The following is a 24,262-nucleotide window of genomic DNA, read 5'->3' as shown; positions in this document are numbered from 1 at the left end:
AACAGACCTCGGTGGCACAGCTCAGCTAAGGGGAGCACCCTGACCACCACCAGCTGTGCTACAGGAAGGTGCTACCCGGTTCTCCTATGGCTAGGCAGGCAGGATGTTACAACTGCCTCCCCAAGAGAGGGGATTCTTTGGCACTACGAACTACAGCAAAGGTGGACATCAACAGTCAGGCCATCTTTATAATGTAAGTTGTATATAATTTATGGGGCAGGAGCAAAACATTTTCTGCTAGATAGGATGAGGCCTTGCACGTCAGACCATAAGCAGGAGGAGATGAGAAGACAGAGTCAACATAGCTGTCTTTACATCCTCTTAATACAGCAATCCAATGGGAAAGCCACTAAATGAGCCACGCTAAGTCCTCACATTCAAAGCTCTTTGGCTGTTAACAGGTAATAGATGCTGGTGAGACAGCAATGGTGCCCTCAAGGATCTTTATGGCAGAAGGAAAACATCTGTTTCTTCCAGCCTTGAAACAGTCAGGTTCCAAAACAAGCATGTTAAAATACATAGAGGGAGATCCACCCGCAAGGACAGCTGGCAACAGGCCATGCATGCAAACAGTCTTTTGCTCAGGTGGAAATCTTGCACTAAGAAACTGTGTGCTGGAAAAAGCAAGTAGAGCAACACGCGTGTATGAACATTTCACATCTCTTTTCTTCTCCCCTCTGTTGCCAATTTTCCACCCAACCACACAGTACCACTGTGAAGTTGCTCACTGCTGAAGCCATCATGCTAGGTGCTAGCTCTCTCCAGTCAAATCATGTTGTATATGGTTTCCCAAACTGCTTAGTAACACCCAAGGCTTCCTGCCCCACTTGAAGAAGCATGTTCAGCCTCCTTCTTGCAGCAGCAGCGAATCTTACATCTCCCCCCTTCCCAAATAAGCTTCTCCAGCCTGACAGTCTACCAACCACCCCAAGACTTGGATGAGCAGAGTGAAAGTTTGCTCTCTCTACAACCTGATGCCAGCACTGCATCAGGAAAGTTTATATTTATTTATGTCCAGAAATACTCTTTACAGCTACAAAGTGACTGCCCCGCTGCCTGCAAGAGTATCTTAGCTCTTCTCAACCTTCTTCCAAACCAAGTTATTACAGTTCAAGGGACCATACTGTTCAGCTTTTGGCAGCTCTGTTGGCTTCAGGTCTGCTTTAGCTAACCCAGGAATAAGCACCGCCATGGACAGATAAGCTAGTGCTATAAGGAAGCTGCTCTAAGCCAAGGAAATCAGTGTGCTCTTGTCTCCACACTCAAAAAGCAGCCCACATTCAGCTTCTCCAGATTGGCTTGCCCTAGCTCTATTGCATGCTACCACGAAGATCCATACATTCGTGGTCTTCCAGAGTGATGCATCAACTATTGTTTTTTCTCCATACAAAAAGATCAAAATCTATAGACTACCTTTGTTTTTTCATTAAAAATAACGAAAGTTAGGGTAAACTTTTTATGCTTATTGTTTTTGTTTTCTCCTCATTTGATCTGCCTGCACGCACGGGAACACATAACAGTTAGTTATTCTCTGTAGTCTTTCCACAGACCACTTTTGGGGTGCCTTAAATACAAAGGATAGATGGTCCGTAATGTCACAGTTCACAACACTGTATGGACCATCAGACAGAGGCAGACAAGACTCAAAGTGACTTGTCTACCGTAACAGAAAAACCATTCAGCAGAGCTGGGAAGGCAGCAGTGAATAATTCTGGTAACCTCTTCTACCGAGGTTCAGAAGATGAGACATACTTCTGTGCAGGCCTGGAGGTTTTGGTTTGGGGTTTTTCATTGTTCTGTATGCCATGTACAGAAAGGGCAAGACAGGCAAGCACTAAAAGCAATGCAGCCTCTTTCATAAATCAGCAGGATACAGTACCCAGTTGTTTACTTAGCATAATCTTACACAGACTAGACTGGACAAGTCATGAAACACTGGGCACAAGAGCTGAGAAATGCTGCTATTAAAAAGGCATGCGGAAAACTTTCCCAGAGGATGCCAAGAGCATGTGTGGGAAGAGGTAGGAGGAAGAAGCAGCAGCGTCAGGGGTTATAACAAACAGTGAAAAAGTGATTTGTGTTTTTTCCTCAAAATTAGCTACTGAAGATTTCAAACAGAAAAGCATCTCTGGAAGTGGAACACAGGACCGACACTGGAAACATCCGTGCAGCTGCAAGTAAGGCCTCCAAAAGAGTCGAGCAGAGTCAAGCTGCGTGCTCAGGATAGAATGCTAACAAGCTCAGATGCATACAAATTTGCCAAGTAAGCTTTGCTAGGGTTTTAAATGGTTTGAGGTTTTTAGGGGTTTTTTTTTTTTTGCTTCACAAAAGAAAAGGATTCTTCTGAGTAACCAGTGTCTGCTGCCAAATCTCACAGCATACTTGTGTTGCATCTGATAACATCAGTCACGGCTCACTTGGTATGCTACAGAGCTGAACAACGGTATGGAGCAAGCAGCCCATGGAAACCCAGCAGCACGGGCAGGGAGTAGCTTTGGGAAGGAGTCGACACTCACTCAACATGGACTTTTCCAAAACAATGCCCCGTAAGGAACAGTCACTTACATAAAAGGATTCATGACAGACTGTAAGAATCTCTTAAATAAAGCCTCCTCACCAACGTGCGTGCAGCCTGAGATTCAGCCTACATATATACAGTTTGGAAAACAGTTTTTCAAGTGTGTATATGCTGATAGTTCATCCAACAACAGAACAGCTTTCAATTGCTGAAGACTGATGTTTTTTGTTGCTATTTGCACTATGCTCCAGTGACATTTTTTCACCCTTACACGTGCTCCAGATTCACCCCCAGAAAGCACAAATATGATCTACTTGCACGCCGTACTTATAAGAAGGCTTGCAGACTTTTAGATCTTTCAATGCCCGCTTGAGTGCTGTAGATCTGTGGATTTATACAGACCTACACGACTTTACAGAGCTTTCCCTAATTTGTTTAGAGAAAAGTGGAAGAGACAGCAAAGCTGCACGTCGACATCCCCCACCATTTCAGGCAGCAGTACTGACGAGTCATAATATATTCAAAGATCAAGCTGATATCTTCAGCCCACCTCCTCTTTTCTCATCCTCACCACCATTCTTCTCAAAATTAAAATCTGAATAGAAAACCACAAGAAAAGCTGGGAAGGACGAAGAGCATTTCCAAAACACCATGTACAGTCTGAGCTATAATGTTTCTTCCAGCATTGCTACTTGGAGGTTACACTGCCTCATTTTCTTTGTGCCAACCATAACTTTCGAAGGGAAGTCTTCACTTTGACTTGGACATTCCTTCTGTTCAGGTCATCAAAGCTTTACAGAGCTGATGTAACCTTGGTGATCACGAGCAATGCAGGAATTGCAGAATTGGGCCTTGAAAATTGAAAATCTGAGGCGTGCCTACAGAGCTTGCCAACACATTAGGCTTTCTAATTTTTTAAGTGTTTGGCAAAGCAAGCACTGGATCAGAGGTACCTGAGAAAAAAGAAAGTCTCGTGTGTGTTCTCAGCACCAGTTAAACAAAACAATCAGATATCATGCACAGCACCATTTAAGCATTAAATACTGCCAGCAACACATGTACAGAGGCACGAATCACCTAGAGCCTCAGTAGCTGCTCAGCAAGAAAAAAATCACAATTTCAGTTTTTTAGGAGAGTTTCCATTCCAGCCTCTTTCCCCACATATACACAGTTAGTTACCATTAGCTCACAAGAGCAGTTCATGCAAATAAAGCTATGAAAGCCAGTGGAGAAAGTCCTTATGTGAGAAGGTCCTTATGTTCTCTGCTCCTAACTATCTGCATAAGTTGCAGTCAGCTAGAATGATGATGAAGCTGCTTTAAACATGATCTGCCAGTAAAGGAGATGCTCAGGAGACCTTTCCTTGAGGAAACCAAGCCATACCTGGATGGCAAGGCCATCTTCGGCAGCAACACCATTCTGAGCTCTTTCTTCCCCTTCTCCTCCATGGCCATCAGTGGCTCCTTCCCAATCTCATGCTACTTTCATCATAGTAAAGACTACGTGCTAAAATAGAGCAGCAAACTCATCCAGGTTATAAATAACCAGCAGGAAGAGAAAAGTGAGGGAATTTTTAGTGGAATTGTGGCCTGCTCACTGATCCGGGTCACTGCCTGGCCCCAAGGTGCCAGCACAAATACAGGGATGCAGACAGGGAGCCAAGTGCTGACTGCAGCAGGAGTGGACAGGAATATCCTATGGGAATATCATCCATGCCTGGTGTTAAAAAGTAAAGTTGACTTAGCATGACTTGGAAGAATTTACACCATATTTTTGGCCTCCACAGGCTCATTACTTTGAAGTAAAAACACATGAGCTCCACTTGTAGGAATAACGACACTTTTACACTGCGTGGGGCTAACATCTCCCAATCCTCCCTCTGACTGCCATGCATCCCCAAAAAAGAACAAGCTTGTGAGGTAGAAGATAGTGCCAATATACAACTTTCAAAACCAGCCAAAAATTGCAGAAAGTTTCAAAACATAAGCCATCTCCTGCAACATGAGCTCAGCCACGCTATACACGGCATTTTTCAATTGTTTGCCTTCTGCTGTGCAACCTCTGCGTTACAACTGTTTGTGATTAATATCTGCTATTAAAAACAGAGGGAGTGTGCAATACAGCCAGACTTACTGTTATGGAAGAAACCTTCGCTGCTACAGTCCTAGCAGGAAAGCTGCCCTACTTCACAATGCTGCACAAATGGAAACGTTTGCTGAGCAAAGAGCATTCACTTTATGTCAACGCACCTTCGTCCTTCTCTGTTTTGTCTACATATTAACTGCAGAAAAATAGCGCTGCCTCTTGAGAAGGCAGCCTTTGAAAATTTCCAGCTGAACATCAATTTTTATCAGGCCATCTTACAAAGCAAGAATGTCTAGCTCTTGGCAGACACAACAGCTTCAGTTAGAGATCGGCAGTCACACCGCTCATCGATCACAGAGAGATTGAGAGATAAGACTGAAGTACTATCAGTTGACCCATCCCTGCCTTCTTGTTTTCCGCCCTATCCTGCCTGGTCACCTGTGGATATTGCACAGAAGGATCTGATTCGATTTTAAATCTCAAGCCATGTTGAGGATGTAACTTGGTAAAACACAACTGGAATCAACAGGGAAAGCCCACGCTTTTTCTGGTCTGTTTTGAAGTCTTAATTTAAACTGATTGCTTTTTGAACAGTATAAACTACATGACAGCTAAGCATTATATATTGGATATATATTTTTTATTTCTGTGGCTGGGTTAATTTCAGTCTTTCTCATCTACAGTTCCACAGTAAATCCCCTTGGGTCAGTTACAACTACTACTTTACACTGCTGAATTCTGCCAGCAATCTGCTCATCATTCCTGCAGATGTTTCTGCTTTCAGGCTTCTGGGAACTGTATTGGACTTATTTCCTTTGAATAAATGTACGCCCTTTTTAGGCTGCAAATGTACCAGGCAGACTATTGTCAAGCAGCCTCCTCACCTTCTTTTTTGGTAAAGCAGACGCAAGATTTAAGAGAAAAAAGGTAGGAAGTGGGGAATGTGCCTTTCCTCCCCGCTTCTGAGAAGTTTCAGATAAGGGAGTGCTACGCATGCTCCTGGGAGCAGCCACGGCAATTTGTGAAAGGCCAGAGGCCCCTACACACAAGCACACAGAAATCTCATAATGGGTAGACAGACTCAAGAGGTCAGGCCCTGCAAACAGAAAGCAAATGTTCACTTGCAAGGACCGTGCCCTTCTACATAAACCTGAGGTAAACCGTATGCCATTTCTTGCTGTTGCATTTTACTCACATTACTAACCAAGCAGAATGTTTCTCTACTCACCTCAGTAACGTCCATGACTTTGATGGCTGCCAACTGGCCCGTTTTGACATGTCGACCCTGAAAAGAGAGAGAAGCATCAGCACCAGCATTTCACCAATCCCTCGAGCATACACACAGCAAAGCATTTGGAGAGCTCCAGCTGCTGGGTTTTGCTCAGCTGTGCTGGACTCTCCTTTTCTGCTATTTCACGTGAAAAACAACAAATACACCGGATAGCTAAAGAAGAGAGATTCCTTTTCAAATGCTCTTACAGAAATCTTAGGACCCATTCTTTATCTCCACATTAAGAGGATGATCATTAAGATCAAGCACAGACATTACATTTGCTTCTTTTCTTTCTACTTCAGCAAAGCTCATACTCAGTATGGATCATTTATTAATGCATCAGAATGTTAAACTCCATATACCACATATTTTATTTGTAAGCATTCGTGCCTAACTGGGTGCTATTCTACTGGGTAAATGCAAACAAGCTGGGTGACCAAAAAAGTGCATTCCTCTTTGCTTTGGTCTTCACTGTTAAGTAAAACTAAAACCAAAAAATAGTGGAGTTTCTTCAGGTGATCTACCAGACCTGCAGAGCTCTCTTTGTCTGTCTCTGGATGACGAAGAGGATGTCTCCCTTCAGCTACACCACCATAAGGGTACGGCTCCTCAGTACAGCTTGAGCTGAATTAATAGATCCCAGCTACTGCAGTGGGGAGCTCATTCCCCTGCCTCCCTCCCTCCTCCTGTCACATATTTCTCCCATGAGCATCGAGCTCATTCTGGCACTCATCAGATCATATGATAAGCTGATTTAGATCACTAAAATGGCAGAAAGTTAACACAGAAAAAGCAAACTGCGGGGCAGGGAGGAGGAGGGATGCAGATCAGGAAATTAAATGGGCTTGCTCTGCAAGCAGAGCAGAGCCAGAGCTGGCACAGGGCAGACCACGTGGAGGGGAGACAGGAGCATGACAGCCCCTTTCCAGATCTGCGGAGCTGGGACTCAGCACAGCTGACATGTGACAAAAAACATTTTTCTCTGGTACATTTTTGCAGAGACTGGGGCCATACCAATTAACTATTCCTTTTTTTTCTTCTAACGAGCACTTAGCAATGTTTCCAGCCCTCCACATAACACTGAGTCTGTTCGGGGATGTCCAGCTCAACGGTCCAGCAGTGCTTTATATACTGAAGATTGGCACCCCAGAAGAACAGCGTAGCAAACCACCAGTCCCTCTGGAGAAATCTCAGCCCCTTCAGACTTTGCCATGCCCTCCGCAGAGGTAACGTCCAGGTTATTTCTGCTGCGTGACAAAGGACTCAGATGAAATGCTGCAGAACTCACAGCCTCCAGCTTCTTTTACAACTTGCACTGTGCTGCACTCTCTCCTCATTAACCAATCCACGTGTTTTCTATAAATAAATTACTGTACTCGGGATTCTGCCTGCTCTGTAAAGTCTCGTTATTACATGCATTTCTTTTTACAGTTTGGTCTCAAGCTAGGTTGGATTTCGAAACAAAATTAGGGTCATAACATATGTGCAATGGCCAAGACTGACCTCGCTTTGACCCTGCTACTTCTTGAGGCTTTCAGCAAGCCTTGGGGATCTGCAACTCCAACATCCCACCCTGGACCTCTGCCTAATGACAAAAGCTGTGGTGGTCTTGTTGAGATTTACCATGCTGCCAAGGGATGAGGGGAAAATGCCTTACAATGAGCTGGAAAGATGCCTCCTCTCTCAGCTCTGCCCTTGTTCTCCGCTACTCCGTAGAGAGAATCAGTAAGTCCAAGGATACAGGCAAGAACAGTTTGAAGTACAAAAAGAACATGCTAAAGCTAAGAGAGGAACAAGGACATCTCTGAGAAGAACTAAGGAAAAGGAAACTTTAAAAGAAAAACAGTGAAACGTGGTTTGCCAGACTGCAAAAAGTGGCACAGAAGAAGAAGGAAGGAGCAAGAAATCCCCAGGATGCCATTTATTTTATGAGGAAAAAAAAAAAAAAGTTTGCTTTATTTGTCATTTTAAACCTATGAATTACTGCTGGGCTTACTATTTCCAGACAGGAGCCTGAAACCTCCCAGGGCTCAGCTTCCCAGCTTTTTCCAGACAACATTCCTCCCTGCAAGGCTGCCCTGCTCTAACGGGCCATGCCCCAGCCCCACCGTCCCTCTCCCAGCTTCCTAGCATCCCACCAGTGCCTCCACTCCTTGGGAGTGAACCCAGAGCGTGGCCATCACTCGTGCTTCACTTCACTGCCTCTGCAGCAGGGAGGGGAAAAGCCTCCCCATGGCCTCCTGAGGGACTGGAAAGCAGGGGAATTGCAGACTGTGGGAAACGTGGGCTTCTCAGTATCCCAGGCCAAATTTAAAGCCTGGTCATTTCAGAGCATCGTTAAAAATTACTCGATATACCCTTTTCACAATGTATGGAGCATTCATACTCTAAGCATCCATAACACAAATTGAGGGGGGGAGAGAGTATGACAAATAGATTTATATGTGAGAAGTAAAAGGACATTTTCAAGTCATATTCTTTTTATTAAAAACATTTTTAGAGAGAGAGGAAAAAAACCATCATGGGCAAAACATATAAGCAGGAGGAGAGCTTTTGTTTGTTTGTTTATCCGCTTAGCAGCTCTGCTCAAGAACAGACTTGTCAAACTATTAGCATGCTGGTATAATTTCGCTTGCAAGATAAAATGGCTAAGTAAGCTTTGTTTGGAAACTGGTATTCTGACATCCAAAGCTGGCTTTCGCTTTGGAAAACTTTGTCTACATTAATAACAAAAACAATAGATTGCTAATTGGCTGAGTACACCAAAGAGGAGACACCCTCAGGACTCGATCCCCAGGGATTAGAACTTACACAGAGCCACCTCCCCAGGCACCTCACAGAGGTGGCGGGCACCAGGGCCCAGCCGTGCATCATCTCAGTGACGCAGCCAGCCGATCAGCCAGCAGGACGCCATTTTGTGCTGTGCGGCCCAGGCCCTGGAGCAGCCTGGATCTGCACACCCCTCTATGGGGATGATGGTAAGCGTGGTTGGCAACCCTGCCCCGTGACAGAGGGAATGACCCTTCAGGTCTCTTCCAATCCAAACCATTCTATGTTGGCACTGCCAGCTGAGCTGGCCACCACCCTCATGGCTAGGAGCACACTGGATGCATCCCCTTCATTCGGGCCATCTTAGGAAGTTTAACAGCCAGAATTTCCAAACTCCTTGCTGTTGCTTTTTTTGTTTGTTTGTTTTGTTTTTTTGAACACACCCTCCCTTCTGTCCCTTCCCTCCTTCCTTCCATCTATTCATAATAAAGCACTTGCTTATCCTCCCGAGGAAGGAATGTAGAGATATTTTTACAACAACTACTGCTCCCTTCTATTTATAAATGATCTGTTGGGCAAACACAGAGCTGGAGTGACCAGGTCAGTGGAGCTGAGTTTGCTGACCCCAAACCTTGCCCTCTGTCTTCTTATGGGGGTGACAGGATTTTCATCGACATACAGAAGACTTTGAAATACAGCTCTTCTCATCAGCAGTGCAACATTTAACTGGATGTTAGACTGGATCCATGCATGTTCCCAGCCACATTTGATAGCAATGTGCTATTTCTCATCTCAGTGGGCTTTCTGCGTGTTGAAAAGCAGAGGGGACAAGGGGAATCCTTGGTCGACTGCCAGCATCTGCAGAACGTTATAAATTCCAAGTCTACCCACAGTCTCCAAGCCAGTTAATACACCTACTTCTTGCCTCCACACATTATTACTGTATTGTTTGGGAAAGGTTCAAAGGGAAGTAGTGTAATACACAGTTATGGGTGGTTTTTTTTCCTCTCAGATGCCTTAACATTATCAAAGAACTATGCAAATGAAATGCAAAGGAAATGCTATCAGCTCATTTACTGGCTCTCCCTTCTAGTTAACCAAGACATTTTCCACAGTAATTCAGTTCTCCTATTAACACAATTTCTTGCCTGAATATTAATGTGCCTTTTGGGGGGCTGTTCCTGGAAATCTGCTCCCCATCTGAATGGCACGAAAGGAGAATATGGAGCAACATCACAGATTCAGGAAGGAAGACAGCATGCGTAACTCATAACTAGCAAACTTGGATTATCTTGTGCACTACACACCACTAGGTCTTTGGAAAACCTTTCTAGCCTCTTATTATTCTACGCTGAAAATTACAAAGAGCTGAGCAAGCAAGATGAAAAAACCCTACCAATTCACATTTCAGTTGCTATCATGTATGCATAAGCAGCAGGCCAGATTTAAACGTGTTAGCAAGTAAAAATGTATTGCTCCACCACCTCTCAGGACAATGCCCCCATACCAAAATTAACTTTTCAATTTGTTTCTCACTCGGTTGACTCTAAGCTCCTACTAGCCTGAGGCAATAGGCCATGGAGCAATGCTTTGCTATTAGGTTGCACACCCTGGTACAGTAAATGATACCGTGTTGTTCCAACACATGTTTACAACCAGCTCTTTTTGTCACTCGCCAGCACAGGCAGTTTCACAGCAACCAATTCTGTGCTGTGAACACCCAGGCTCTGTGAGGCATTTCTTCCCACTCCCAAAAAACGACCAGACCTACCCTGTGAAAAGCAGCAAGAGCGGTGCTTGCAGAGAACGTAGAATATGCATTTCAATAGGGAAAAAGACAGAACAGAACAAAACAAAAGTAAACTCCTCACTTAAAAAATAAATAAATAAAAATAAAACATTATTAACCAAGAAGCCTACCTCATTGCATTTGTAGCCAAACTAATGCTGTTCTGATAAAGCCTTTTGCAACCTAAATAATTACAGGCTCCAGCTATGGAGATAAATCTGTGAAGAGATAAAGTTTGTCTGGCATAGAAGCTCCTTCTACAATGAAAATCAGCAAACAACCCCAGTACAATGGCCTGGCACGTCACTGCAGAAATGCACAAGAGTTAGAAAAGGCCAAAATCAATGTTCCTTTTTCCTGTTAAGATGACTATTACTTACAACCAGAAGCTATTAAAGACTTCCACTGTTCAAGTCAAAAGACAGGACAAGGTTCCGTGTTTTCCCTCCATCTAGCGCTCGACATCAAATGCCTGGAAAGCAAAATAGAAAACACCACCCCCTCTATCCCTCTTTAGATATCCACAGGCTCCCTAGCAGTCTGTTGAAGAAATAATAATGACAATTTACTCATGCATAGTACTGCATTCTGTGAAGTATGAAAGACACAGTTGCTATCAGTTCTGTACTTCCAGGAACAGAGGAAAAAAAATATAACACTACGAAGCAGGGCAAAAAAAGAGAGAGAGAGAGAGAGAGAGAGCCCTATGTACTTTTTACTCCAATTACCAGTTTTGTGGTAGCTTTCCCACCCCCAATGATGCTAGAAGTACATTACCACAGGCACTTCCTTCTCCCAACAGCTCATTGCCTAAATAGGCAAAAAGGAAAGGAAAGAAGAAAACGGATGGTGGGAAAACCATGGCAGAGAGCCATCCTCTGACTTTCCCAGGATAGCAACAGGTCAGCGGCAGAGTTCAGAGTCGCAGCACATCCCAGGACCCTGCCCAACGGGCCACCTCACCCCCAGGCTAGCAAGAAATACTCTGTCATGTGCCCAAGGCCGACATTTATGCCCATTTTGGTTCTTGGCCACTGAGACACCTATTGGCTGACCGGGCAATAGGTGAATAAACACTTGAGTTAGCTCGCGTAAGGCCCCAGCCTGGAAAACACCCTCTTGAAGAGCAGTCTTCTGTTCCCTCCTCCCAGCCACCACCAGGTAATGCCTGGATTCAGCGACCTTCACCAAACATGCCATCACCCCTTTTCTCTTACAAGGGAGTCCCCTCCCTCCATCCTCTCTGAAAAAAGAACTGCCATCTGCTTGCTTCTCTGCCTCTAACCTTATTATTCCTTGTTTTCAAATGTATCTCAGTCACTTAGTTGGGCCAGTATCGAAAGACACCAATAAAACAACCAACAAAAAAAAGAAGAAAATTAAAACTGAAAATTAAAACCCTCTAAAACAAAGAAAAGAATGAAAATACGGAGCAGAGGAATACCTCCCACACAGACACAGTTGGCTCAGTGCACCTCTGGCTTCCTCTGGAAACATCAGCTAAAAGCTGCTGCTTCCAGCTCTCACTCAGAACAGTTCTTCACCTTACCTTAAGGCTTTAGCATTCACTAAATCCACCCTTTCTAACACTGATTTGTCTTTCCCGACCTCCCTGCAACAGCCTCTTCCATGCCGAACCACTTATTTCTGGTAAGTACAACTGAAAACAAGCCTGTAAGCAGGAATGTGAGGAGAACCATTGAGATCAAAATGACAAAACACATGCATGTAGATACAGACATGGGCTACAGATGCATATGCACTTTCATTTTGCACCCAGCCACTTTCATCACCAAATACCCTACAACCAGGCTGGAGCTGGTCACGCTGTTGGGATGACTACAGGTCCAGCTGCTACCCTACCTCCATGAGCACAAGGTGCCACCTCACAGGGGCGCTGCCCATAGAAAGCAGCCCACCACAAGATGCTTCTGTCCCAAGGGACCCACCAGGGTCTCCGTGTGGGCAAGGGAACAGAACAAGGCCCTTCAGAACAGAACAGGCCCTTGTCCCTTCAGAACAAGGCAGACACCTTCACAGCTGAGAGATGGGGCGGACAGAAGGTAGAGCCTCCCAATCGCTTCTCCAGAGAGACAGCAGAATAAGCCTGAATGAGAAGAGCCCGAGGCCTCTTCTCTTTGTTTGTTTTTAAAATGAATTCATATTGACATTTAACTCGCCACTGCTGGATGGGCAAATCTGAGCTTTCTGACCGAAGGGAGCAATTTACACCTTGTGACTGAGGCCCCGTGCCGAGCCCGACAGGCCTGGGCCTGATTCTCCCAGCGCGCCATGGTGGAGAAGCTGCTGAGGGAGCCCCTCAGGCGGTGCTGCAGGAGGTGACAGCCTCCCAGACAGCGCTCCCAAGCAGCACCAATGCGGGTATGCAAACATTTACCTGCCTTTTTCAAGGCTTACTATTTCGTCCCACCTATGATTAGGTACAAGCAAAACGGCCCCAAGAATCTACTTCTCTTTGGCTCTTTCGTGGGATTATTTCAGGAGGAACAAAACCTCACGATAAAGGCGAAAAGGAAAGAAAGAAGAGGTAAGAAGGAAAGGGGAAAGGGAGAAAGACTGGCTCTGCCTGTTGATTTCTGTCTTTACTATGGCTTTGCTTTTGCTCGTTCAGCCTGCTCAACAAGGAGGAGCCCACCATACCACTGTATCCATATCCCCACCAAGAGGCCTCTGCCCCGCTGCGTGTAAGATGCTACAAACACTGTTTTTAGATAGGATTTGAACCTGTAATTTTCCAGCTTAACATTAAAGAGGGGCAAGGGAAAGGAGAACTATTTTCATTTATACCACCCAGTGGAACAGTACAGCCAAACAGAGCAGGCAAGTTAAGACTGTGTAACAAGGTTTGTTTCAACACAGCTGAAATTAAAAAAGTTCACATCCACGACCTTTAAAAAATTCCAGAACATTAGCGTTGAAGGGGAAAAGTTAATGAACTCTTAAATATAAAATACATATGTATAATGAAATTCCAGTCCAAGTGTCAATACTCCACCACTGCCACAAGGCACAATAAAGAAGGGCTGGAAACTATGTTAGGACTTTCTGCATTTCATACTGGAGGCAGACTTGAGCTGGTATCTCCTTCATTTTTAACCAGTCATTACAAACCCAATCAGTGCCACTTCCTGTTAGTCACATCTCCTAGCCTTAATGGAGCAGGGAGACATAATTCACCAGGCAGCAAATGCTGGAGCTGAAATGCAGTTTCCAGGGCACAAGATAGCTGGGGAAGCACAAAAGGAGGCTTTCTTGTAAAGCACCACACCAGCCAGCGTAGAAGCCACACAGACTCAGACTGTGCTTTATACTGTGACCCTTATGTACGAGCAAATTAAGAAATATTTTCCCTACTTGTTTGCAAGATGCAAAACATACATTTAGCCTAAAGTCATATGTATTTTAATCAAACGAGGACTTACATTGTAAGGCTCTTTTCAGAATTATTCTTTTTTTATTAATTTTCTGATACCCTGCCAAGTACATCTGTGATTCTAAAGCAAAAAAACACCTTGTCCTTGAGAAACTGGCAGGAAGCCAGAGCGATCTGTAAACAGCTTTCTGTCCACATGAACTATTTTCTAATACTCGCACGGTATTCTCAGGCCTCAAACTATTTCTGCTTTGTCAGCACTAGAGCCTGACTCAGAAACTCCAGCCTATACTAACAATCCTTCCTTTACCAGACTTGGAAACAATAAAACCCCAACCTCAGAAAGACTCCGATCCTACTATTTGTTTATCTAGTGAAGGAGGGAGAGCTGAGGGAAGGATCGACAGGAACACAATTTCCTCTCGGTTGCTACCTGAGTAGTATTTAAGTTGCGTTCCCAAAGCCTGTGGCCACTGTGTTTATTATTTGAAAGGGCCACTCAACAGAAAAGCCATTATGCAACATATTCAGCTTACAGGTTAATCCACGGATGAGAACGGTATTCATTAAGTAAATGGAGCCTGCGCATTCTCCAATTATTACTTTTTACCAAGTGCTCAAGAACGCACCAAGTGCCTCGCAAAAAAAACTAGTCAAAACATGTTCAATGCTCTGAAATAACACTGCATGGGCCTTAGCAGACCAAGCTGTGGCAAACAAGGAAAAGAAATTCCTCAGGAGGACGTGTAGAACAGGCACACGGTGCTACTTCCTCCAAAACCGATCCCCGGCCACCCCTCGCAGTGCACTTGTGGTACAAATATGACAGATGAAGCAGAAGTTTTTCTCAGTGCAAAGGGATCTGTGAGGTTTTAGCCACAAATGCAGTCACTTTCTGTAACTGTAGACAGCTCACAAGCTGCAGACTTTTTTAGCCTAATAACAATTGCACTTGGGAAAAACAACATCTTTTCTCATGACACTGCACAAAAGTGGTATTCATCTCATGACCCAAAACCATCTGTTCCTGCAGACCACAAGTTGCTAATCTGGAGCAGAACTGTCATTAGATGTAATACAAAAATTGTTAGTCAGAAAGGCCAAAGTTTTGGTTGCAAACCATTTAGCAAACTGGAACAAATAAGACAACACAGTATTGCCCCAGACTGCAAAAAAACAGCGAGTACCAAAATTCAACCGTGGAGGCCAATCAATATGTTCTGTAGTCAGCTGTGATCAATTACAGTTGAGCAGCCCATCCTGGCACCGCCATTTGTGAAGCCCTGTCTTGGATGCACAACCTAAAGAAGCAAGCAATGGGCGGCCCTCCCAAAGACCACAGCAAACTGATCGTTGACCGGCTCATCTCCTGTAAATACAGGTAAGGAAAACAGGAGCCCCAGACCATTTCAGACTGTAGTCCCAGTCCCAGCACAACAATCAAATTGCTTCAGACCGTCTCAGGAGTCCCCTACACACCCAAAGTTTCCGTACTCGGCTGGGTGTTTTCCAAAGAGGTAATTGTGAAAGTTCTCACGTATCTGCCCATACCCTGGTGTTTCCAAGAGCAGGCAAGGCTGATGACGCAAGGGATGCACCCAACCACATCTGACTCTCAGCATGGCTGGAAGCCTCACGCCATCTCCTGCCATTTGGGTCTTTGCAAAATGACCTCCGCCAGCACAGCTTGGAGATGCACACAGACCAGGAACAACCACGAAACCTCCAGAAGAGAGAACAACTTCTGGTTTGGGACTCATCAGTGAAAAACATGGTTAATTACATTCAGAATGCAGCCTCAAGAGTTTCTACTTCTGCGAACACAGATGCCCTAACTGCCATTGATTTAGCCACAAAATCTCTTACCATTACTTACCACTACCTCCAACCTCACAAAAAAGGAGTGGGAAGGGGGAACAGAAATTAAAAATAAATAAATAGATAAAAAATAATTAAAATAAAATAAAGAAATAAAAAGCAGGAGGCATCCACTTGCTTTAAGGTATTTTTGCCATCACGCTGTCCTTCAAGTATGAAAGCCTACTGAGAGAGCAACGCCTGTGGTTTGCTACCTACCATTTACACAAATCACCATTTGAATCTGGAAAACAGTCATGTTAAACAATCAGGTAAGTCTGACCAAAAGCTACAGCCATGACCTAAATACATCATGTGGTATGGTAGTGCAGAACAGCAGTTCCAAGAATTAAGCAATCTTTCAATTAAGTGCCACACACTGAAAACAAAATTAAATCAGCTGTGATGCTACCCTACAGCTTCTCCTCCCTTCTCCCTACAGCAAACCCAAACCCTTTCCATCCATCTGAATGCTGCAGCTGAGAGCTGCAGCACCAGCAGGACTGGATTTCTGAGGTTCTGGGGGGAGTCCTCATACTGTAGCACTCTTGTGAGGCCCCATCTGGAGTACTGTGTCCAGGTATGGAGCCCCCAGTACAAGAAAGACAGAGAGCTGTTGGAGAGGGTCCAGAGAAGGGCCACAAAGATGATCAGGGGGTTGGAGAACCTCCCCTACGAGGACAGGCTGAGGGAGCTGGGCTTATTCAGCCTGAAGAGAAGGCTGCGGGGTGACCTCACTGCAGCCTTTCAGTACCTGAAGGGAGCCTATAAACAGGAAGGGAGTAAACTCTTTGAAAGGGTAGATAACAGCAGGACAAGGGGGAACGGTTTTAAGTTGAAAGAGGGAAGATTTAGGTTGGATGTTAGGGGGAAGTTCTTTACCAGGAGAGTGGTGAGGTGCTGAAATGGGCTGCCCAGAGAGGTCGTGGATGCCCCGTCCCTGGAGGTGTTCAAGGCCAGGTTGGATGAGGCCCTGGGCAACCTGGTCTAGTAAATGGGGAGGTTGGTGGCCCTGCCCGGCAGGGGGGATGGAGATTCATCCTTGAGGTCCCTTTCAACCCAGGCCATTCTGTGATTCTGAGATTCTGATTCTGTGAATTATTTTTAAAATTGTCCTAAAATTGGATTTCTTAAAAGTTTTAATGCTTTTAAAGTTTGCCTTTAAAATTTACAGCCACTTGTCTAATAACCGAAAGAGCATTACAGTTTATTATAATCGTGTGTCTGCACTCAAAACATCAATATAGCATGCTGGAATTGATTGCTCAATTACACAATGCACAGCTATTGCAACTGCCATCAAAGTAGAATTCGTAACAAATCTGTGGGCTTGTCTTTCAAAACACCAACAAAAGCAATACTTAACACTTAAAGCAATTTCATTGAACCATGGAACTGCCAGGAGAAGTGCACTCTAGGTGAGATTCTGCACAACGTGCTTTCAAACACGGGTTGTATTTGCAGACACATGCATGTGCATACATGTGTATTACTGCCATGTGAGGTGCAGTCCTCCCAAACATGCCACTGAATTCTGGGATGACGCATATGGGATGGGCATATTTTTTCCAGACTGGACTACAGCAATTATGCTTTCTAAACTTGGGCACCAGACACTTCTGCATCACCCCATCACCAACCCCAGGTGATGAGGCCCTGAGGAAAGCCAGAGGCATATTTCTGCTGCTAGCCCAGGATGCTCTGCCATACAGGAACACTACCCGAGCCCAGAACCCACCCAGCACCAAGGGAAGGAGAGGGGCAGAAACATCGAGGCACAGCCCTGTGTGATCCCAGCAATCCCAGCTCTGACAAAGCTGTGCAGAGATGCTGCTCCACATCCGCAAGAAGTGAAACACACATCCTAAAATTTCTTGTTTTCTCCATCAGCACTCACCTCTGCTTGACTCTCCCTATAGCAAGCTCTTACAATCAGCTCCTCCCAAAGGAAAGCCTGCGGCTTCCTGATGCTCCTGAAGGCAACACAGAGGCACCCGCTCTCTGCAGCCACACAGCCTGACAGAGGACAGCCATGTCCCAGCAGGCACATGAGACTATCCCAAAGGGCTCACTGTAGACCAGGAGGATGCTTTAGTCAAAAATGGGGAAAAAGAAGAAGATTCTTGTGCTACTCTTACTCCTCATATCGCTACAACATATCTCAAATAGAGATGCCTGGAAAGAAAACAAACAAACAAAAACAAACCCAAAACCTCCAATGAATTTCCACTCAGAAAACCCCAGAAGCTTAATTTGAGATTGCACTGGGCTCGAGTTCAAATAAACAAGAGAATTCAAAACTGGAAGCATAAAAGATGTCCAGTACTGAAGGAACGCGGGAAAAAGCTCATACTTCCCACAGGTGGAAAGCTACAGGGGCTTCCTGCTCCCATTTCTATCACAAACTCTAAATTCAGCCAAGAAGGCTAAGGAAGGTAATATCATCCAAGATGCATCAAGAAGATTAAAACTGATGAACTGTAACGCCCAAGTTTCTACAGAAGCACAGAAAAAGGGTTCCAAAGTAGGCAACCACAGGGTTGGGGCAGAGAAAACAACCAAATGCAAATTGATGGCAAATGCTAACACTCTCTTTTAACAAAATTAGCAAGTGCTTAATTTTAATTACTTTTGATGACTTTTTTTTTTTATTTTCATTTTTTTACTAATGCTTTAGTAGCTTACAAGCCGCCTTATGTGAACGTTTAAAACCTGATAATGTACTGCTTCCATTTAGCCTGCTCATTGGTTTGAGTCTTTCAGAAGAGACTATTCCAAAGCAGAAAGAAAAAGGAGAAAAAGAAAACCAATATTCCTGCATTACGTGAATGAGCAAGTAGCAAAAACAGATTTAAGCTATTTAATAGCACTATTTGCCACTTGCATTTATAGTTAGTATTGAAATCAGTGGGTGAAATTCAACAAGAAGTAGCGAGCAAGAAAAAGCAAACAGTGAATGTGCCTGCTACATGGAAATGTTTGAAAACCAGCCCTAGCTGCAGGAAAAGCTATCAAAAATTATTAGGAAAACCTACTAGTGGGATTACAAAGTAAAACATTCCGGCTTTTCAGTCCTCGTTTTCATGCTCATTGCAGGCAAAAGTTCATTTGCCATGCTTTTGTGACCCTCTCATGAATGCGTACAGACACATTCAGCTAAGTACACTCTTTCTAATGACAAGTTTTGCTTCTGCCTCAAGACAGAAAATCATTCAAAGCACAGGCAAGTGCCAAGATATTCCAAGAAAACAAACTGTAAGATACATGATACGCTTAAATCAAGTCCGATTTCTTCCAGGAAATTAACTTAAAAAGGAAGCTTTCAGGCTGCATTTCCCCAGGATGTCCTTTTGTAGACAGTTGGCAGAGGATGGGTGATCCCCAGCAAGGAACCAGGATGGAGGTCCACATGTCCCACCCGAACAGCCTTTCCAGGGAAACAAGCTGCACTATGGTTTTGGAAGAGCTCAAGAGCATAGGGAGTAAAGATTGCAAACAAACAAAAGTACTTGAATGGTGGATGGGTCAATGGTAGCAGAGCTGGAGATATGACATGTAGGAGCGAGTACAGCCTTCTCTTTTATCTCTTCTTCCTCATCAGACCTTAAGCACTCACACACAGACAACACCTCCACTCTTCTCAGAAAACAGGATCCTAACTGGAGAGACCTAATAACGTCAAGTATAGGTAGGATTTCATTTCCCCCAGCTGTAATCACCTTGCAGATGATGAGCAAAGCCTTTCTTTCTTTAATCATGATTACTTGATACTGGATCACATGTGACATTCACAGGCCTGCTGTCCTCTGGATCACCCAGTAGTGACAATCAACCAAAAACGTAGAAGGAATATAACCAAACAAAAACCTGGAAGGAATGTAACCAGAGCTTCCTTCTGAACATGAAACTCCTGACACAGACAAAGAAATATATGTAATGAATATACCACGATGAAAGAAGCGCCCTCCATTCCAGAAAGCTGGAAGGGGCAGCCAAAGAAAAAGAGAGGGGGTCCTCACAAGGAGTTGTGATTGGAAGGTCAACATTCAAATACCGCTATCTGTATAAAAAAATTAAATTAAAAAAAATAGCCTGATGTTCAAAGACGAAGAAAGAACAATTTTCTGTACAATAAATGAGAAAAATAAAACTTAAGACAGAAGTATCTATTTAATGTTTCTTGCAAACCTCTTTAACAGACCCACAGGCTCTTAGTCAAATGACTCCTACAACTAGCAGCTGTGCCAGGACCTCTGAACATATAAATTAATTGTGGAAAAACTTCTCTAAGTTCATAGATGTTAGCAGCGCTATTATTTTTCCTTCAATTCATGCATGCAGCAACAATCTGACCCACACAGTGCCTATATCTCCACCCTTATGACCACCTCCCTGCTTCCCAGTTCGCAAATATTTCTTTCTTCTTTTTTCAAGTCACATCTTGCAAAGTCTGCTAGTACAAGAGCTAAGCAATGGGTTTCTTTAACCACATTTCACTTCCTCAGGGGAAGCAGCCTTAGAATCCAGGAGGCTAGAAGCATACACTTGCATCTTGCCTTTGCTTTGAAAGACAAAACATGCCAACCATCTCTTTTCCTATTAAAACCAGCAGGAAGCTCTAATCCTCTGATTATAAGAAAATACACAAATATCAGAATGGTTACCCCACTGGACAGCAGGTTTGAAGCTGGAGGATAATGTGTAGATCAGAACATTTCCAGAGTCAAGTAGAGAGCTAATATTCAGGACAAACTTTTTGATGCTCCAATCCAAACATCAACTCAGTTTTTCTAGATTTCCTTTCAAAATTATCAGAAGCTTTAAAACCATCCAAGGAAGAAAAGTTCACAAGAAAACTGCTGTCTTGGGAAAGCTGAGACACACAAAGGACACACACTAACCTGAGATGTTTGTCACCTCAAAACACTGGGAGGTGGGAGAATGCATGCAAAGAAGAAAGGTCTGAAAGCAGATGACACATTTCCACTCAAGCCACTAACTTCCCAGGCAATTTTGAACAAGTAAATCAATTTCCTCTGTTCTTTATCTATAAAAATGCTAACCAACTTCATAGTTGTGTTGTCAGGCATAGTTAATTATAGTTTATTTAAAAAAAAAAATATGCCTTTATGTTCCTGGTTAAAAGCTGCTACAGATAGATCACATATTAAGGAACAACTAAATATTACTAGGACTGGTGTCTAACACAAGTATTTGCTGTTCTTTGTACTGAGCAGCCATTTGAGACCAAGAAACAGCAGCCAACATTTCCAGCAGAAGCATCAGGCACATTCAGTGCCTTGCAAGATCCGGACAAGAGTAGCCAACACCACAGAAGCAAAGTAACAGGATCATGTGTGCTCAGGGAAAACCAAGGAAATAGAGTCAGACTTCCCTTTCCTCCAGTGAGCAACCGAGACTGGACTGCTAGCATCCTGTGGCTCAGTTCACATGGTCTAAATACGGGTGACTGATGGCTGGTGGGACATCCCAGGGCAGACAGCAAACAAGATGTATTACAAATCTGTGTCCTTTTGGTGCTGGCAGAAGGCTCAAGTGTACCTCAGAAGAGAAACGAGTGCATTTGTGCAGTCAAAGCAATTCCTTGTGACTCCAGTACAACACTTGCATCCCCTTGAGAGGCAGCAGTAAGGAAGTCCACCATTTAGTGAAGACATCCCAAGCAGCTTCGTGGTACATCTCCACAGCCTCATGCAGGCGAGCTCCTCCTTGAAAGCCACACTTGGCTGAGAGGAGCAGAGACGACAGGAGCAGGACACCACCAAGTGCCAGGTTCCATCCTATCACCCATGAAGTACCACTGCCAGCCAGCCCGACCTCAACAGCTCTCTCCCACCCAGGAGGAGTATATGCATTACAGTTTTCAGCTCCCAGATATTAAGTGATTTCCATGTTAAATTTGGAAAAGCAGAAAGGATTTAGAAGAGGAATTACTGCTAATACTCTCCATGCCCTTCATTATAGCAAAAGCGAAAGAGCAGGTTAAGACAGTCTCTAGAACAAGTAGATATTTCATTAAAGAAAGATCTGTTGAATAAACATCAAGAGCATCATTTGGAAGTCTTCAAGAGACTGTAAATCCAAGATTTGCTGACGCAGAGGAAATGCAGATCTTTATCTGCAAGCCTGAAAGCAAAGCAAAATACGGTAATTTTCTGAATTCCCTCTCTACAGCAGTATTTTGTCCTTCAGGACAGAACTCGGCTGCTTCAGTGCTGTCACTTCTGCACCTTGCTCCACTCAGAGCTGGAGCTGCTGGTGTACTTTCAAACCTAAGGTGTTCTTGTTGCCAAATTTAAAAAAATCACTAAATCCTCCAGAGGCTCTGTGTCTCAGAGGTGGCGAGAAAAGACTGCCTTCAACATGGGCCAACTCCTCCCACACTCCTCCACTGATGGCTCACTCTATGCCAAACCATTTGAAAATCGTGCAAACCCAAGAAGGAAGGTTCCAGAAAGGAGCAGCAGCTCAGAGCCATGCGGTACAGCTCCTAGGCCCACAGGGATCCGCTCTTGCACCACACAACCTGCCACAGGTTTAGAATTTCCCCCAAAAGGCCGATCTCTGCAGGGCAGGGTCGGATCTCCAAGGGTCTCCTGTGAAGTGAAGGATTCCCAAATCCCTCAGGTGGGACTGAATCAACATCATCACCAAGCCCTACTGAGCACATGGGCCTGGACGACCACTCTGTGACCCTTCTGTGGCCAGCCTTCCTAGTCCTCTTCAGCTGTTCAGCTGCAAGAGTTGCAACTATTTAAAGACAGAGCAGCACATTCAACACTTGTTATTGTCCACTGAGGCCCTGCAGCCCTCCTCCCTTTCTCCTCAAGCAGCGGCAGACATTTGGTGCGCCATTAATTAGGCCCTCTGCTCGGCACTTTGCAGGCCTCTGATTCATTAGAATATTACTAGGGCCCAATTCAGGATAATCACGCCCTTGGCAGGGCAGCTTACAAGATTACATATAAGAAGTATCAGTTAAAGGGAAGTGCACAAGTGCAACATGAATTTAACAGAACATTATAAAAAGAGCAACGTTCCAATTATCTTCTCCCTACGCCAAGTTTCAAATAAAACTCTCTGCGAGGCAGCACTATAGCACAGTAGGGAGCAGCACAGTGGGCTGAAATTCTGTTATTCTTCTCTTTGTTGGGCAAGGACAACTAACAACTTGGACGCGGGGGCATTTAACTATCTGTGTGATTAGTCATTCAGCAGAGCAGCTGGGGTCACCACAGCACCAGCCAGCATAAGCATGTCCCTGACCTCGCAGAGCAGGAGTAGGCCAAGTCCCACCCAGTGCAGATCCTCTCCATGCTCCTCCCAAAGCGGGTCCTGATACCAACATCTTGATTTAACTTATTTACCTTCAACAACTGTGTCTCCTGCCTTTTCAAAGAAGACTTTTCCAAGGTTGCAGCAAGATGTGGAAGAGAACACAGAAGTTACACGTGTGGTATTTTTATATAAATGTTGTATAACCTGCAGGTTATCTGCTTGATATGAATATGTCCAAACGTCATTGGCTGGAACAAAGCAAGGGAGAAACTCATGGCAAAAACAAAACCACAGAATGGCTTAGGTTGGAAGACACCTGAAAGATCATTCAGTTCCAACCCTCTGCTCCAGGCCCCATCCAACCTGGCCTTGAGCACCTCCAGGGATGGGGCACCACACCTTCTCTGGGCAGCTGTGCCAGCATCTCACTGCCCTCAGAGTAAAGATGGATGTCCCTCCTAACATCCAACCTAAATCTCCGCCTTTTTAGCTTAAATCCATCCCCCCTTGTTCTATCACTATCTACTTGTGTAAAAAGTTGGTCTCTCTCTTGCTTGTAAGCTCCTTTCAAATATTGAAAGGCCACAATGAAGTCTCCCCTGAACCTTCTCTTCTGCAAAAAGAAAACTATTTTAAAACAAACAGAGAAACAAAAAAGGCACAGAGGTATTGCTTTCTCTGTTTGTCTTTCTGTTGTTGTTGTTGTGTTAAGCAGAACAACACACAACTTTCAACTTGACGCAATTCATTCTTCTTAGGTGAAGGATCAAAGAGGATTCAGAGGCTGAAAAAAGAAGAAAAAAAACTAGGAAAAGGAGAAGGTGAGAGAGCTTACCCTGGCTATCTGGGTGGAACTGCCAGATCCACAGATAGACGGCTGCAGCAAGCCAGAAATTAAATTAAGTCATCTAGGGAGAGGCACAGATAGGAGGCACTTTGCAGCTGCTATGGACAGCGTAAAGCACAAGGAAATGCAAGCCTACATGCAGATGTTCTGCAGGTTATTTTCAAGGTCCAAGCCATCTACGGGAATGCCAGGCAGTGTTTCTGCATCACCAAGTGTACATGCTGCGTCAGTGGCTGGGGCAGGGGCACACTAATGCATAAGGAAGCGTAGAGGGACTGAATGCAATGGGAACTCATCCCCTGGGAGCATGAAGCAATCGAGGAGCTAAGGCTGCAAGGAAAACCTGTGGAGACACAGCTGCAGCCTCTCCATGGGCCACCGGCATGGCCTGGTTCCTGCGGGATGCTTGCACCGAAGGCTAATTACAGTCA

The 24,262-nt window shown here is 44.5% G+C and overlaps 1 protein-coding gene across 11 annotated transcripts in view; it reads right to left on the bottom strand.

The window, feature by feature from the left end:
* The window catches only part of MAP4K4 (mitogen-activated protein kinase kinase kinase kinase 4), a 151,989-nt gene that overhangs the window by 80,179 nt on the left and 47,548 nt on the right, over nt 1-24,262 (bottom strand). For all 11 annotated transcript variants that reach the window (XM_015277799.4, XM_015277803.4, XM_015277801.4 and 8 more), the window contains exon 3: nt 5,832-5,888. In XM_015277799.4, coding sequence (XP_015133285.2) covers nt 5,832-5,888 — 57 coding nt within the window. The remainder of the gene's footprint in view (nt 1-5,831; nt 5,889-24,262) is intronic.

Source organism: Gallus gallus, chromosome 1 (assembly GCF_016699485.2).
Source record: "Gallus gallus isolate bGalGal1 chromosome 1, bGalGal1.mat.broiler.GRCg7b, whole genome shotgun sequence".
NCBI classification, from domain to species: domain Eukaryota; kingdom Metazoa; phylum Chordata; class Aves; order Galliformes; family Phasianidae; genus Gallus; species Gallus gallus.
This window is presented reverse-complemented; position numbering and strand designations above follow the sequence as displayed.